General features: G+C 36.9%; 1 protein-coding gene across 1 annotated transcript in view; it reads right to left on the bottom strand.

Annotated features, from left to right (window-relative positions):
* Mctp1 (multiple C2 and transmembrane domain containing 1) overlaps nt 1-16,152 on the bottom strand; it is a 606,101-nt gene that overhangs the window by 201,673 nt on the left and 388,276 nt on the right. The window contains exons 7-10 of the mRNA XM_004625433.2: nt 13,197-13,256; nt 7,841-7,918; nt 2,991-3,161; nt 251-381 (exon numbers count right to left, since the gene is read on the bottom strand). Coding sequence (XP_004625490.1) covers nt 251-381; nt 2,991-3,161; nt 7,841-7,918; nt 13,197-13,256 — 440 coding nt within the window. The remainder of the gene's footprint in view (nt 1-250; nt 382-2,990; nt 3,162-7,840; nt 7,919-13,196; nt 13,257-16,152) is intronic.

Raw genomic sequence — 16,152 nt, 5'->3', positions numbered from 1 at the left:
TATTTCTCTTAATTCAATGAGAACAAACATTTGTACTAATAGGGTTTGAACAGGTTATCATGCCTGCATCTTGTACTATGAATAACTACTTTAAGGAACAATATACAAGGTATTAATTATTGCATAGTAACTGTCCTACTAATCTGTTTTGAAACTGTCTCATTGCTCTTTGTTTCTCAATAAAATTAATAAAAACATATTAAAAAATCATCCTTTCTAGGGTAAACCAAAAATATCCAGGTGCACAAACCTGCCAATGAAATCATCCCTCTTCCCAGCATCTCTGTCCCATGCTGTAATATCAATGATTCCTCCTCTTTCTTCATAGAGATGAAAATCAAATTGTTCTCTCCACTGAGGATTTAAAGTCTTGGGCATAATCTGGAAAACATAAAAGTCACCATTGCCTTATCAATTGCATCTTTTTGAAAAAGTGAACATGGGATAAGTTAAAATCCAGGTAGCATCGGAGAAAAGCTTATTAATTGTGCTCTTTGAACTAAAGTTTCCAGATAAGTGAAAATGAATCATTAGACTTCTACTAACTTCATTGCTGCATACAGCATAAAGGATGCACCACCTCAAATTAAAAGTCACTCCTCGATTATCTCACGTAGCAGATGAGAAGTAGGAAATAGCCTGTAACAAAATAGCTCGCTCAGGTTCATGCCTTCATTCTATGTCATCACTGACAGACGAGATCATTGCTCGGAGGCATCTTATAATAGAAGAAAAGCAGAATTTCCAGGCTTTTAAACATTTTTTTTCCTAACTTTCGTACACATTGGAATCTTTACCTGAGTACATGAAAAGCAGACAATGTTATGGGAGCAGGGAAGCAAAGCAAATAGCTTTGGGGTGGTCAGGCAAAATTTAACCCTAGAATTGTAGTGCTGATGTGTTCCCTTCAATGTGCAGAGAAGCCAGTGTATGATGTTCCTGTTGAGTGTAAAAGGATGATATGTGAAGTGCAATTTTATCACTTTAAGTATTCAGAAAAGATACCTTGTAGAATCAACAGAGTGACCTGTACTGATGTGTTTTAAAATTCCACTCACCATTTGAACAACACTCATATGTTTCTGTTCTTTTTTTTTTTTTTTTTTTTTTAGCAGCTGGCTATGCAGTGGCATTTTCTCTTTTTAACAATGACAGACAGCTCTTTAGGTGTAAAGAGTTGGGAAACAATGAAGTATGTTATGTGCAAAGGTAGTACAAATGAATCACAGTTTTTAAAGTTCACAATCTGAAATTAATCAGCAATAGATCATGAAGAAAAAGAGCAGAGAGACGGGTGCCTATAGCTGGGATTCATATTTCATGACTAGAGAACAAAACTACAAAAATAATGTCTGAAGCCTACTAAAGTACAGAAGTAGTGTGAACTGAGAAAAGACAAGAAGGATGTGGTCAGAGACATCTATTTTTGGATAGAGTGAGTATTTTAAAATTTAAGCTCCTTGTCAAAAAAAAAGTAGATGGGACAAAATGAATGTTATAATTTAAATGTCTTAAATTGGGATCAGATGAACTATTATGGCATTTGGGGACATGGTATGGCTTCTTTATGTGGCCATGATAGGCTAATTTCAATTGTTTATTCCCTAGAGGAAGAAAATCCTCTAGGGTTTTCTTCCCCGTATGACTTCCCTCATTCAGGTCAGAAATGGAACCTGCCCTTCCCAAGTGCACCTCAGGAAGTAAACGCACCATGTGCTAGCAGCACTCGCTGTGACCGCACACCATTTCTAGCTACCCCAGGGCCTGAGGAAAACTCCTGGTCCAGAAGCGGAGTAGACAAGCTGCCAAGGCAGGAGGACCACCAGTTCAAGCACAGCCTGGGCAACTTAGTGATTTAACAAGACTCTGTCTCCAAGTACATAAAAGAAAATTTTCAAAAGGCTGTGGATGTAGCTCTGTTAGAAGACCCTCGATTCAGTCTTTGGTGCTATATAAATAAAAACTAAACCAAAATAAAACATAACATCTGTGAAATTGATGACTTCAGGCAAAGAAATTCTCCAAATAGAAGATGATCTTTAGCTCAGGGTGGAAGTAATCACTGGACCCATGGTGTCTATGAATTCAAGCTGTAAAGGCTAACTAGGAAAGATGGAGAGTTGGGTATACCATTTATTTATGGCTACTATGACCTTTAATGATTATTTCTACTTCTAGCCAATACTATACTACTAATAGTGTTACTTAGCATATGATCAATAGTGACAGAATTAGCATACAATGTAGTCATTACGGCTGTTCATCCTCTTCCTCTGTTGTTACCACATACTGTGTATTCTATCAGCAAACCAGTGACCTGCAGAACGTGTATGCATTCAGTCTTTTTAATAACTCTCATAGATAGGGATCATTTTAATTTTTCTTTTACAGAAGGGAAACTGAGGCATGGAGGGACAGTAAGTTGTGTACAGTCCATTGATCATGATGGTAGCAAGATTTGACCCATTCTTTCCTAAAAATATTAAAAAACGTGCACTCTGTATCTGTGCAAGTTAGGTTGAATAAAATGACCCGGTGAGTTTCATGGCATACAAAATAATAGTACAAATAAAAAATTAAATAATTTAAAAAATAATAGTACAGATGCTAGCACTTCTGGCATTATAATAGAATCTCTTAGTTTTTGCTGGGATATGGCTCCTTTTGTTTCTTCTTTAAAATTCTCAGGAACTATGCAGAGAGATAGTTCCTGCCACCGTTCCTACATCATAGATAAATAAGTTGAACCACAGTGCAGTTACGTAGTTCACCCAAGGTCACCCAGCTCGCAAGCAAATGCAGTGCAATTGTTGGATATGGCGTGTTTTTGGATATGGTGTTTAAGAGTTCTTCCTGGCATTTAAGGACTTCCAGTGTTTTCATCTCCAAAAATAGGGCTATTGACAAACCTGTATGGACAGGAAGAGTGCGGACAGGAGCCCCAGAAGTTCCTGGATGACAGGAGTACAGGAAAGAAAGCAGAGACTGACCTTGCTCTTGTACTTCTGGTGCCCAAGCCGGAACTTCACGTAGGGGTCGCTTAGCCCGTTGGAATCCATCGCTTTGAGATCTCGCCCTTCGATCAAGGTGATGCTGACGATCCCCCTCCACAGGTGTGACTTTCGGTGCTGGTCTGACAGACGCAAACTTTGACTCTGAAACTTTGGCAAAGACAAAGTGAATTAGATTAGTGTGTTTGTGGTAGGGTTATTTTTTGTTATTTATTTTGTTTTTGAAACAGCATCTTCATATGTATTCCAGACTAGGCTTGAGCTCATTAAGTAGCCCCAGATGTCCCTGAACTTGCAGTGATCCTCCTGCCTCAGCCCCCTAAGAGCTGGGATTAAAGGTATGTGCCACTACACACAGCAGATTATAATACTGTGTTTTAAATCCAAACACATTGGGCCTTATTCTTTCCCCAGTTATATATATATTTTTTCAAAAATAGGCAGTTAACAAGAACAACTTATAGAATATTAACTACTTATTAGTTTCAAAATTAGTAATGTTATGAAATTATTCATGACAAATTTGTTACATAAAGGAGGTGAGTGCTTAGATATAGACTAGCTTTTCAACTTTTGAAATTATAAGATGTAGATGCTTCAAGAATATCAGAGATTATTTGCATTTGTGTTAAAGGGCCTGCCAAAATACATATGGTTAAGTGTTGCAAATGTCAAAGACTGCATCTATACTGTCTGTATTTAATGTTTAATTATTTATGGCTCTGAGAGTTTCTTTCATGTTACAAATGGATTTTATGGGGTGGTTAGTTGCAAGATTAGTATCAAGTTCTATTTAGGTTTTTTTTTTTTTTTTTTTTTTTCAGAACCAGGGATTGAACTCAGACCCTTGCGCTTGCCAGGGAAGCGCTTATTCCACTGAGCCATCTCCCCGGCCCTCCTATTTAGATATTTAAAAACTTTTCTTTTTGCCATATTAAGTGACAGTTAAGTTTCAGCTCAGTAAAAAAACTACCAAAGCATCATAGAACACAAAATGAAATCAATATAGCCATCCAAGATATTTTACTTATGCCTGAAATGTGTATCACAAATATTTACAATCATTTTATGAATCATATTTATGGTTTATATAGGCAAGTGTGTTTCTGGATTTACTTCTCACTCTGGTATTTGTAACATTTTCTTTACTGATCACTATTTTGCTCAATTCTCAATCACAAAATTCAAATCAGTGAACAAAATCAGAAGTTTGTAAAATTAGCAAGTCCCCTGAAAAGTTATATGATGTCTATTAACTACATAGCATATAAAACAGAGAAAACAGTTAAATATTAAGAGAGTTTGAAGCTGAACCAAGCACTAAATAATAGTATAAAGCTGTTACTCCTTTTTAGTCATCAAGTATAGCTTCCCAGTTAGTCATTTCATGAGGTAATTTAATCTTTTTCTCCATCTCAAGTATTCTACTCCTTAATTATTGACTGGCCCTATTTGCCTCCTTCGATATTCATGTGATAATGTTATAGTCTGTTGGGCACGATCTTCATTTCCATTTTGGCTTCCTACATTTTTTGCATGCCGTAGTAACACTGACATTCTTATATGTCTTCATTAACAGTCATACGCTGTGACAAGGAAAATCCGTATTCTTTAAAGGACAGTAGTTCCTGTCCTTGGCATCTCAGTAAATCTTTCTAAATCACACTGCAGATTTCCCTACCACCTCAAAGGGCATTATCATTGCCACACTCTTCACTCTCTGAGCCTCATGGGCAGAGATCTGAATGGCAACAGAGGGTTTGCGCAGCGCCTGCCTGCTCCCTGGAACACCTCTCTGAGCCTCCGTAAGATCTACCCATGGACCAGGTTTCCATATTGGACCTGTTGGAACAAAGGGCCTTAAGATTAAATATTTGGGATGGTAGTAACGGCTGATAGCTAACAGTATCTTTTTGTTGTTATTGTTCTAAGAGTGTAAGAGCCCATGTTGCTTATAATTATATAACACAGCCATAGACGTTACTGATTGATTGATTGATTGAATCTATTGTTGCTGCTCAGTCTTTCAAAGAAGAGTCTAGAGAATCAAATTCTGAACTGAGGAACTCAAACTTTTTATTAAAAAGAATTGGAGTGGCAAACTGGGAAGGAAGAAAAACATGCAGTACAGTGGCAAGAAGAAATATTTATCTTGGCAAAGAGTGCGCATCTAAACAGGGTTTGATTTATGCAGCTCACTGAAGAACGTATATAAATGCCATTTTCCATATATTTTCTAGAAGTCATACATGACATACAAGTGACAACTAAGTACAATCTGGGTTATACAGCATCTTCAGTTGAGAATCCTGTTGATTTCTTTAATAGTAGTGGTTCTGAAACCCTCGCTTCTCCTTCTCCCCCTCAATAGGAGACACAGAGTAAAGAGTACGCAAATGTACTCCATAGATCTTTCATACTTTCATAGAAATAAAAGGAGTGTAATGATATCTTTGCTTTCTGCCATGCATGGGTAAGAAGTCCCTTTCTGTAATCTTGAAGGATATTTCCCAAACAACTTGGGAAGCAAAGGAGGAAGCAAAAGGGGATATTTATTCATAAAATGATAAGATATGGATATTAACATGATGTCTAAAAAAGCTACAAAGAAGGATAAAAATACTAATCATATATTTTTAAAGTTAATTTTTTTCTTCAGTTACTTTTGTTTAAAATGGCACTTTTCTAAAATAAATCTTGTAACTCAGTTGTGAATTCTTTTGGATGCAACTGCATAATTGTGAGTAAATGCAAAGCCATTAAACAGCTAGATATTTAGTAGAAGCATGAAAAATAGAAAGTTGACATGAAATTCCAAGATAAAGGTGCAAGATGTAAAGTTAGGCTATTTATAGTAGAAAAAAAAATTTAAACATAGTCAGTTTGTCATATCCCTGGGAGAATTCAACCAACAATGAATTAAACATGTTTGAGGAAAAATTTATTGCTCCATTCTGAACATAAAAAGACTTCTCCCTATCATTATCCCTAAGCAATGCAGTATCAAAAGTACTCAGCATTTACATTGTATTAGGTTGTAAGTTACCCAGAGATGAATATACTGGGGATGGTGTGTAGGTTACATGCAAATATCATGCCATTTAGTGTAAGGGACTTGGAACACCTACAGGGGTGGGAGGAGTGGGAGCCAAGCTCCCCACCAGACCTCACAGCCAAAGGCCGACTGTACTTCTGTCTGTCTAGCAAATCCTCTGAGACTTGGGCATATCTGTCTCTCTCACTGGGACTTGAGTTTCTTAACACTTTTCAATAAGTTTTCTTATTGTTTTACAATTGGATTTCAAATGTTTCTTACTGTTTTTCAACCGCTCCAGGTCCCCAAATGTGCTCAGAACACTCTTTGGTGTGTGCATATGGGTGGCAGTGCAGGTCAGGCAGTGTGGGAAAGCCTTCCCATAAACACCGAAGACCTAGCTTGACAAAGGGAACCTCCACCATTCATTATTTCACTTATTTTTAAAATTCAGTGTTCTGAGGCCCTCCCTAGAGGGATGGTAATGAGCAGAACTGCACAGCTTAAACAAGATAAACCTTGCAAGCCACTAACTTTGACGTTCTCCAAGGAGCCTTCTCGGTCACTCTGCTCTGTCTCAAACACTCCCTTCCTCTGCTCAGCTACCTTGCGCATGTGTGGTCCACACAGCAGGCGCATCGGTGCCACCTGGGAACTCGCCAGAAACTCAGCTTCTTTGGCTCCTTTTCACCAGAACGGCATCAGAGGCCCAGTGCAGGGCCTGCCTTCCTGTTTAATCAGCTCTCCACATGATTTTGACACAGATTTTGGTGTGCTTGGCCCAGGCTTTCAAGTGCATTGGCCTCCCCTGGTCCTATTATGTATTGTTGGTTAAAATAATTGTCAATACTTTCCTCTCTGCAGTGTGGAAGTCATTTATGCTGCTTTTAAATTTGTTGATGAGAAGAGCAGATTAGTCTGGCTATTTAGAGAAGTAGGAGCCTACTGGCATAATTATGAAAAGTTTATGGTATTACCTTTCTTTATTAATATTTTCTCATAGAATGTATCATAATAACACATATTTATTGAAGTATTAGTAATTAGTCAAAAAAATCCCACTTGTTGGCTCTGGGGATGTAACTCAGCAGCACAGTGGCTGCCTGGCAGGTGCAGGGTCCTGAGTTTGACTATTGGTACAAAAAACAACCAACAAAGAAACAAATAAAAAACACTTGTTGAGTACCTGAAGGGCAAAGAATAGTAAGCAAATCTAAGATACTGCTAAATAAGCTTAGCTTCTTACTATGAGTACTTGTTTTTCTAAAGTAACACACCTAGCTAAGTCCTTGTTGAATTGAAACACCTAACTTCAAAGTAGAGATCCAAGAGTGCAGAAGAGCTAATCTTTGAACTCATTAGTTCCTGGATTTTAGCTGTCAATTTGTTGAAATTTGTGAACTGACCTTCCTAGATGTTACGGAGTACTGTCACATTTTTATTACAACGTATTCCTAGTGTGATTCTTACATGCACCAAAGTTTGAGATCCGCTCTCATAAGGAACATTCTCCAAGTTTAGAATTAATAAAGAACAGCAAATTACCAGGGAACAACATACATCTCACAGTTGGAAGCAATTATCCAATAAAATCTTTAGTAGGATTTTAGAAGGAGTTAGTTGACACTTCAAGAGAGAAAATTAGTGTACTTATTTCTTGAAAAAGAAGTCAAAATTATGATTTTGCCTCATATTATAAAATAGGTTAGGATAGGGAGTGCTTATAAGTCAGCCTTCAGAATTCACAGCTCATGCAAGTTTATCAGAAACAGAGAAACTGAACTGTTGAACTTACTTGTACATTTTGATAATACGGACTCTGAAGCTCTGCTCTGCAGTAGCCCAGGACACGAAGGGCAGGCCTGCTGCACGTCTGGATGGAAATGAATGGTCAGAGCTGCCGAGAAAGCTTTGGGCCACTCTCCTCCACCCCTCATTCTGATCAGCATTTGGAATTACGTTTCAATAGTTTTTGAAAACATATGCATTTCCATCTCCTGCCATTTTCAGAAAATGTCTTGTAGTGTAATGAAGAGAAGCACCAACATAACCTCTAGTTTCCAGCCATTTTTACTTTTTAAGTAGTGCTGAGGATATAGCTTAGTGGAATAAGTGCCTGCCTGGCAAGCACAAGGTCCCAAGTTTGATCTCTAGTACCAAAAAGTAAAAACTAAATAAAGTCATGCTGCAGTGGCCCAGGGTTCATAGAGTGATGGATCCTTCATAAACTGTTTTGGGTTTTGTTAGCAAATATATCAGAGAATACAAATAGCAAGAGAAATCGCAAATCACAGAAAACATAATTTTCTTGAGTTTGAGCCTGCAAAATTTTTCCAATGTCAGGAAAGGAATGTGGTCCAAGAAGAGTAAGTGTTACTGAGACAAGCTATAACTGTGATCCCATATATAAGTCTTAATTGATGGAAGGCATATCTCCAAAGAAATATCAAAGTTTTGTCCCAGGCAATATTTCTCTTTACTGCTTTTGCTATGTCTAAAAGGCAACACAAAGATTTCTTCCCTATTAAAACCAAGAAAGGCAAGTGGTGGATTAAGAAAGAAATAGCTGGACAAGAAACCTGTGAGAGAAATTATCATAGTGAAGGCGAAAGTTTGCCTTGTAGCTAAAGAGCTTCTGAACAATAGTACCATGAAGAAATGAAAGGCATTGACCCTAATGACATCGATGAGAAGGACGGGTTAGGGCAGTCTGAAGGAACAGTTAGATCACACAGAAAGACACATTTATTGAGCAGCTATTACATGCTGTAGTATTCCAGTGTTTTTCATGGAACACTTCTCTTTAAGGTAAAGAAATAATGCACAGAGAAAAGAAATATCCCACCCAAAGAGAAAAGCCTAAAGAGGAGCAGGGCTGACATTTAAATCTGTAATTGTTGATTCTTAATCTGTGATCTTCTGTGCTGTATCTTATGTTTCAACAGAGTCTAAAAAGTTTATGATACAACAAAGAAATTACTGGGTACAGCTTTTTCAAATTGCTTTGCCTCTCACTTAAATGAACCATATCCTGGTTATGGATTGTTCAGGGTTTAGACATAGCTAGTAATCCTGGCATATGCTATTCAGTAAAGTATATTTGAATTAACTGTACACCAAGATAAGCTATTACCTAATATCAAAAAGGCTAAGGTATAGAATCCAGCATTCAGATTGAGAATACCTTTATGTTTGTATCATAGTTAATAAACTTTACTAGTTTCATTCTCTGGAAAACTGGATCACTAAGAATAGGATATATCCTATTACTCTAGATCCTGTTTTCAAAATAATTCAATACCAAAAATCTATTTAGATTTAACATATGACTAAGGGAACTCGGTTACTACCCCAATCCTCTTCCTGATGTATACACATAATCCTCGGCCTTTTGTTATCCTGGATTTTATTACCTGAGTAAAACCTAATCCTTTCAAATGAGACCCACACACTGTGACACTGGACAGAAAGACACCGCTTGTGTGTTCACAGCAAGTCACGTGTGGTGCTCTTTTCTCTATTTCCAGGACAGAGCCGGCACATGGCTTTATTTAATCAAATGGTCCACAGGACTCTACAAAGCAGAGAGAATGACAGCTTGGAGTGACTGTTTTGTGCTGCAGAAACTAGAGCGTGGAACAATCCTGAGCTCAATCCCAAACACAGGCAACTTCTATCTTTTCCTTTTCCTGTAGAGTTTATTCCAGTGAATTGCATCTGGGTGATGAAGTCCAGCCAGTAGATTTATTCTGCAGCCCTCTCTCCTCTAACAGCAGAATTGCCTCTATGGAAAGCCTCAGCGAGGCTTTGTGCAGCCTCTGGTGAAGTGTCTCCTCTAAAAATAGCACTTCGATCCTCTTTTGCTCAGATCTTTCGCTGGCACTGTAATCCTCAGAGAAATTCTCAGAGATTTTAAGCCTTAAATTTTCTTTTGTATTTTGATTGCTTCTTGATACAATTTGTGCCAGGAAGTTATTTATGTTGACTTAAGGCATTTGAGCTATACTATCTAACTTTAATTGTAGCCAAACAAACTCTTAAGCTTCTATTATGTTTTTCAGTGTATTATATATACTAAGAGGAAGCCAGCATATGTACTGTAATCTTGGGAGATTGCTAAAATGATGTACAAGTTTCTACCAGTGACACAGAGAAATAACAGTAGCTCTTGGTTTGACTTACAAAGACTTTTGCTTTCTTCATTTTTTAAGAAAGAAAAGTTATTAAAATTTACAAATATTTTGAGAGTCTTGTGTTCATACCCAAAAATGATGTTATATGAACTTCTTTAGGGGCTTGGCCTCGTACATTGGGTAGCTCAGGATGTGAGCGCTTCACACAAACCCAATAACTTTTCTCCTTAGTTTGCATCTTTCTCCAAACACATGTGTTTGACTCAACTGTTAGATATGTTCTAGCATAACTCCCCACTGCACTGCATTTTTCATTGTATTCTGTTTGCCTGTTATAATTTTTCCATATCAACATGCAGCTCTCTTGGCTTATCATATGCCCTTCCATTAAAAATATTAAAATTACTCTTTAATTCACTATACTGTTCTTGTAGGATGTTTTGTTCAGTTCCTATCAGGGCCTAGGTGCTCAGTGACGATAAAGAATACAAGCATGTTAATTATTTGAAAGAACTGCTTTAGCTAAACATCCTTTCATGGGAAGTTAAAAGCCTTAAGTCAAATTGACTTAATTAGACCAATCCAATTTGATTTCAATTTTTTTTCCTTTTATTCTTTCTTTTCTTTTCTTTTTTTTTTTTTTGTGGTAGCAGGGATTGAACTCAGGATCTTGCCATAAGTCCTTGCTAGGCAGGCACTTATGCTGCTGAGCTATATCCCCTGCCTGATTTTACATAATTTTTACTGTTCTGAGAAACTTGGTAATTGCCATATTCTGTCTTCAGTGTTTTGTGTTCTAAAATATGACTTTTTAATGAAATATAAATGTTATGCTTTGGGAAAAGCAGAATATCCTTGTATCACTTTACTATTTTCCTTCTATTATTTGGCTCGTAAGATGAGTAGCAGTGTTCACCATGTTCTCACTAGGACTTAGTCTTACTGCATATAACTTAGGTGCCATCTCTTCAACACACGCATTGATCCTTACGAATTAAACCAATAAATATTTCTTTCAAATAATATCCTCTTTAATTCCCAATGGGTTGGGGAGATAGCTCAGTAGAATAAGTGCTTGTCTGGCAAGCGCAAGGTCCTGAGTATGAGCCCTGGTATCATCAAAAAATAAATAAATAAAATAAAGATTTTATCTGCATTAGTGAGGGTTTTTTTGTGTATCTGGAAATGTCCACGAGAAATCTCTTTCATATGCCGTTTTGCTAAAAGTTCGCTGGGCTAGCAATACTCCATGGGTCAAAAGCCAGCCAGCAGTTCAGCAATAAGAGTGACCTCTGAATATGAACATGTGAGGGAACAGTTGTTCTAGTTGCTGTTGGCTACTGATTTTCTCATTTTGTAAATGATACCTCAAAAGCAGCAATTCCTCAAAGAGGAGCGGCTCTATTTATATAGGACATTGGTATTCATTCATCAGCCAAGAGAGGAATCCTATTGCTGCAAGTTCTCCAAGTCATTTATTTGTCTGACATTCAGGAGAGAAATATCGGTCCTGATCATGTCATCTGAGTCCTTGAGAACTATAGTCTCATTTCTCAGGGCCTTAGTTTCCTCCCTGGTAAAATTAATCATTTGTCACTCATTTGTTGTATTCTGAGAGAGTCACTGTAGACTTTGGACACACAAAAAGTCTACCTTTTATATTTTATTCTTGTATGTTTCTTATTCTAAAATCTGACAGTTCAAGAGCATGAAGAAAGGTTATTAAAGAACAGTGAAGTATGAACACAACTACTGAGAGAGTACTGAGAGGTGAAATTTTAATTTTGGAACAGCAAGTCAGGAAGGCATTGGAAGAGCTTTTTGGAAGGGCAACTTTGTGAAAGGCAGCAGAGAAGAGATGGGGCTGGTGACCAGACTTCACTCCCTGGGACCACCGTGCATGTTTGCTACACAGAGAACAAAGAGCACAGAACACTGCCAGCTTCTACTGTTGAGTAGGTGTCCCCTGTGAATTCACCATGAATGTTAGTCTTAGGAGAACTATTAAATATTTTTGTTTTGCAAAATCGGTTTTTAATTTAAAGTCATGGAAGAATTCAAAAGCAGTTAACCTGTGTGTTCATGGGCAATGCACCAACACATAAAAGGAACGGGTATTATTTTAGCAAAGATGTAAAATAACTTCAGTGAAGGAAGTCATTATGGATAGGAGTAGATGGAAAGGAAACTTAGGGGGCCATGGTCAGTAAAATAAGGTCACAAGAGTGAAAGACTGTGATCACTTTGTTGGGGCAGGTAGGGATGAGTGGGTGAGGCTTGGACTGGTTCACTGGGTGGTGTATGGCTTTATCTGGAAAGTGAAAATCTTAACTCTTAAAGAAGAAAGGTAGTTTTCCATGGCAAGCTTTTTAAGAACCAAGAAAGGAGACTGGGAAAGGACTAAGACAGCAGTGACATTGCAACATCTATGGTGAGTGAGTTAGCAATGAATTAAGCTCAGCACGGTTTCCAGTGGAGGAAAAAGAATGGATGAGAGAGCCCCTAATACTTAACTCACTGAAGAGTCAACTAAAGGGCAATGGTATTTAAGGCAAATCCCATTGAATTTTTATTTTTTCTTCATTTAAATCAGAGGCAGAAATATTTTCTAATTTTTTTTCTAAAGGAAGAGCACTGAACATATAGTTCAGATCTAGGATGTATGTTATGTAAGATCACTGTCATACAATAAATTTTTCTTGAACAGAAGGGGATAGAAAGTAATCCAATTTTCTAAGAGTGGAATAAAAAGCCTTCACGGATGTTAGAAAGTTGTTGTGCCTTTGGCTTTGGGATAAACTTGGTGTCCTAAAGAACCGACTTCAAGTAATATGTTCTTTAAGAACATGAAGTGCTTAATGCTTTTTCAAATGAAGAGACGAAAGAGCTAGTTGCCTAGGTGGCTTAACACAGAAGACATCTATCTTGGAATCAATTTTAAAAAATGGATTTCATAATTAAAATCAATATTCAGAACCCCAAAATCAAGAACATTGATATAAAAGATTTAGACTTTACCCTCCAAAAGAAAGACTTCACAGAGAAATAAGATCCAACCACTTCATTTCCTGAAAGTTCCTAAAAATAAACACATATTTAGCTGAATGCTGAGATTTTTTTAAAAAATAATACTTCATTGGTATTCAAAGTTAAAACAAAGTCAAAGCAAGCTAAAAACAAAACAAATGCATATCTTTTACTTTGGATATTTAGAAACTCGAGTTTTTTTTTTCCTTGAAATATATTGAAAGTTTTTGTATCACTCATCTATGACATCAGTGATAATGAAGTTTAGAGAGAATTATTTGTGCACATTGTAGAAAGCTCACTTACCTCTTTATTCTTAATTGTGATGTTTCATTAAAGAAAGTAGAACTATGTAAGCTTATTTTAAGAATTTGAGGTAAAGCAGATAATTTCTGCTCCTTTAGAGAAACCGTAATGTTAGCTACAAAACTTCAGAACATTTTCAAAACTGACAGCAAAAAATTTACTTGAAAGATATATCTGGTTCAATTTCAGTATAGAAGTTTCCCAACTTTATGATATAATATACATGACTTCATTAATTTGAGTAACTTTATTTTATTTTTTTAACTTAAGTGACTTTAAAAGAAATGTACATTGAGATAAGAGGCTATTGAGTTAAAAACAGAACAATGGATTCAATTGTATATTTTATTATTTAACCTTTAGACCTTTATACATTAAACATAATTTAACTTTGGAAATGAACTACTTTTTAAAAACAAAAATTATGTATTTGGTACAGGGTCTTTTTCACTATGCAGCTTGGACTCGTGGTGCTCTTCCTGTTTTCAGCCTTCCCAGCGCTGAGATTATAGGAGTGAGTCCCCACACCCGGACTTGGTAGCAAGCTCAGTGTACCTGGGAGCAGAGCCAGTGCAGTATGTGGTATGGGGGATCAAACCCCTGTCCCTGCACTTGCTTAAGCAGGTGCTTAGTCTGCAGAGCTATCTTGCCAGGCCAGGAGTGAACTACTTTTAAGCAGTATAATAAGTTACATGTTGTCTTTGGTGTGAGTCATGATAAAGTTACGAGAACCCCAGGAGCATGAAGGGATAGTATCAGTCTTGGTACTGTGAAGCTGTCCTACAGATACCCTGATTATTCTGAGATTTCATGTTAGCTGCTAAAATCATAGTGGCCCTCAACCATTGAGCTTAGCAGGGCCCTATAAGTACTTGTTGATTGATGGTTAGTCACTTAGGGTAGCATCAAGCTGAGGACACATATACATTCCCAAAGGGACATATGTACACTCTAAAAATCATTAGAAATAATAATAATAGTATTATAATAATAATATTCAGCAATTTTAAGAGTTTAAGACCATAAACTAGCACAGAGATTTTTCTACATACTATACATGTGCTTTTAAAATATTTCTCCATGAAATCAATTCACATTTTTTCTAAGTTATTTGTTTAGGGTTTGGTCAGGTGGGTTCCTTATGTCAAAGGTTTGTGAGAAAAGTTTTGCATTTCAGGCAGCATTTCATCATCCCTACAAAGTCATGGTTCATTTATATCCACACCTACGGTTTTCATCTGACCGCCTGACAAATCGTCACAGCCGATTCTAAACAACAGAAATCCTTAAAAATTACTGATGCATTTTAAGGGCACAAACCTTAGAATGAATGTGGTCTATTTTTTTTAAGTCAATTTTTAACCCAAAGATCATCCATCATATTGCTTAGCATGTGGGAAAAAATTATTAAATGTCATATTTAAAAACTTAGTTCTAGGGGCTAGGGGGATAGCTGGGTGGACTAAATGCCTGCCTGGCAAGCACAGAGACCCGGGTTTGATCCCCAGTACTGCATGCTGTGCTGGCCCTGCTCGAGGTGCACTGAGCCCGCCACTGAGACTGGGCATGGTGGCGCATGCCTGTAATCTTAGTGCTGGTGAGGCTCAGATGTGTAATGAGACCCTGTACCGAATAAATAAATAAAAGATTAAAAATTTAGTTCTATAACCTGAGCTATTAACACAAGTTGTACATCTGAGGAATTTTTATCTTAATATAAAATATATTAAGGCAATCATAATAGAAATGAAAGTTTCAGCTCCAGACTCATGATAAAGCAAATATTTAAAAATAGTGTTAATTCATTTAGATCCAGATGGTCCAAGGTCACTAATATCAGAGTTATATTAACTTTGTACTTTCCAATTTTCCTCAGACAAAAGTACAGTGGACTGAACCTAACAGTGTTTCTCATATGCAAAGAGAAAGAAGGGTCATGAAGTTCGAGGGTGGGGCAAGAATGCTATTGGTCAAGATTTACTGAGATATTATGAGATCAATACAAGTCACCTTCAGCCTCTACAATTATAAGAGGTGATCAGAATAGTAGCCATTAGCTTCCAGGCATATATATATGAATATAATATATATATTCATATATATGTATGATGGAGTGTACAAGGACTCAGTCTTCTCTGTAAAAATTTGAGAAATAAAACTATTAGCCCCTTCTAGATCCACTGAAGCCCCTAGGGTGTATTTTTCATGCCATGTTTAATTATTCCTGTCATTCAGTAAGGAAAATTTATATTTTACAACCCAAATCTTCTCATGTAGATTTAGGCTTTATTGTACATGAAACATACTTCCTTGTGTACTCTTGTGTCACTTGTTGTTCTACAGAGGTGTGAAGTTTGCCACACACCAGCCAAAGCTTTCCTTCCACGAGAGTTTCTACTAGCAGTAGCAACAATAATACACGAGGTTTTAGGGTAATGAATGCCAAACAAAAGTGGTGATTTTTAATGTGGAGGACAAGAAAAGCAGCCTAAATAAGTTCCATGATTCCAGGGAAGACTTGGGTTAAATCATAATTCTATATATTTGGTTACACTTCAGTCTCAGAGTAAGAGATTGATAAGTGAGGGAAAGTGGAATTTTATAAGTGCTAAAAGTAAGGTAATATCAAGGGAAAACAAAA

This window comes from Octodon degus, unplaced genomic scaffold (assembly GCF_000260255.1).
Source record: "Octodon degus isolate 3935 unplaced genomic scaffold, OctDeg1.0 scaffold00009, whole genome shotgun sequence".
In the NCBI taxonomy this organism is placed as follows: domain Eukaryota; kingdom Metazoa; phylum Chordata; class Mammalia; order Rodentia; family Octodontidae; genus Octodon; species Octodon degus.
The sequence above is the reverse complement of the archived record's forward strand: the minus strand, read 5'-3'. Positions and strand labels throughout refer to the sequence as shown.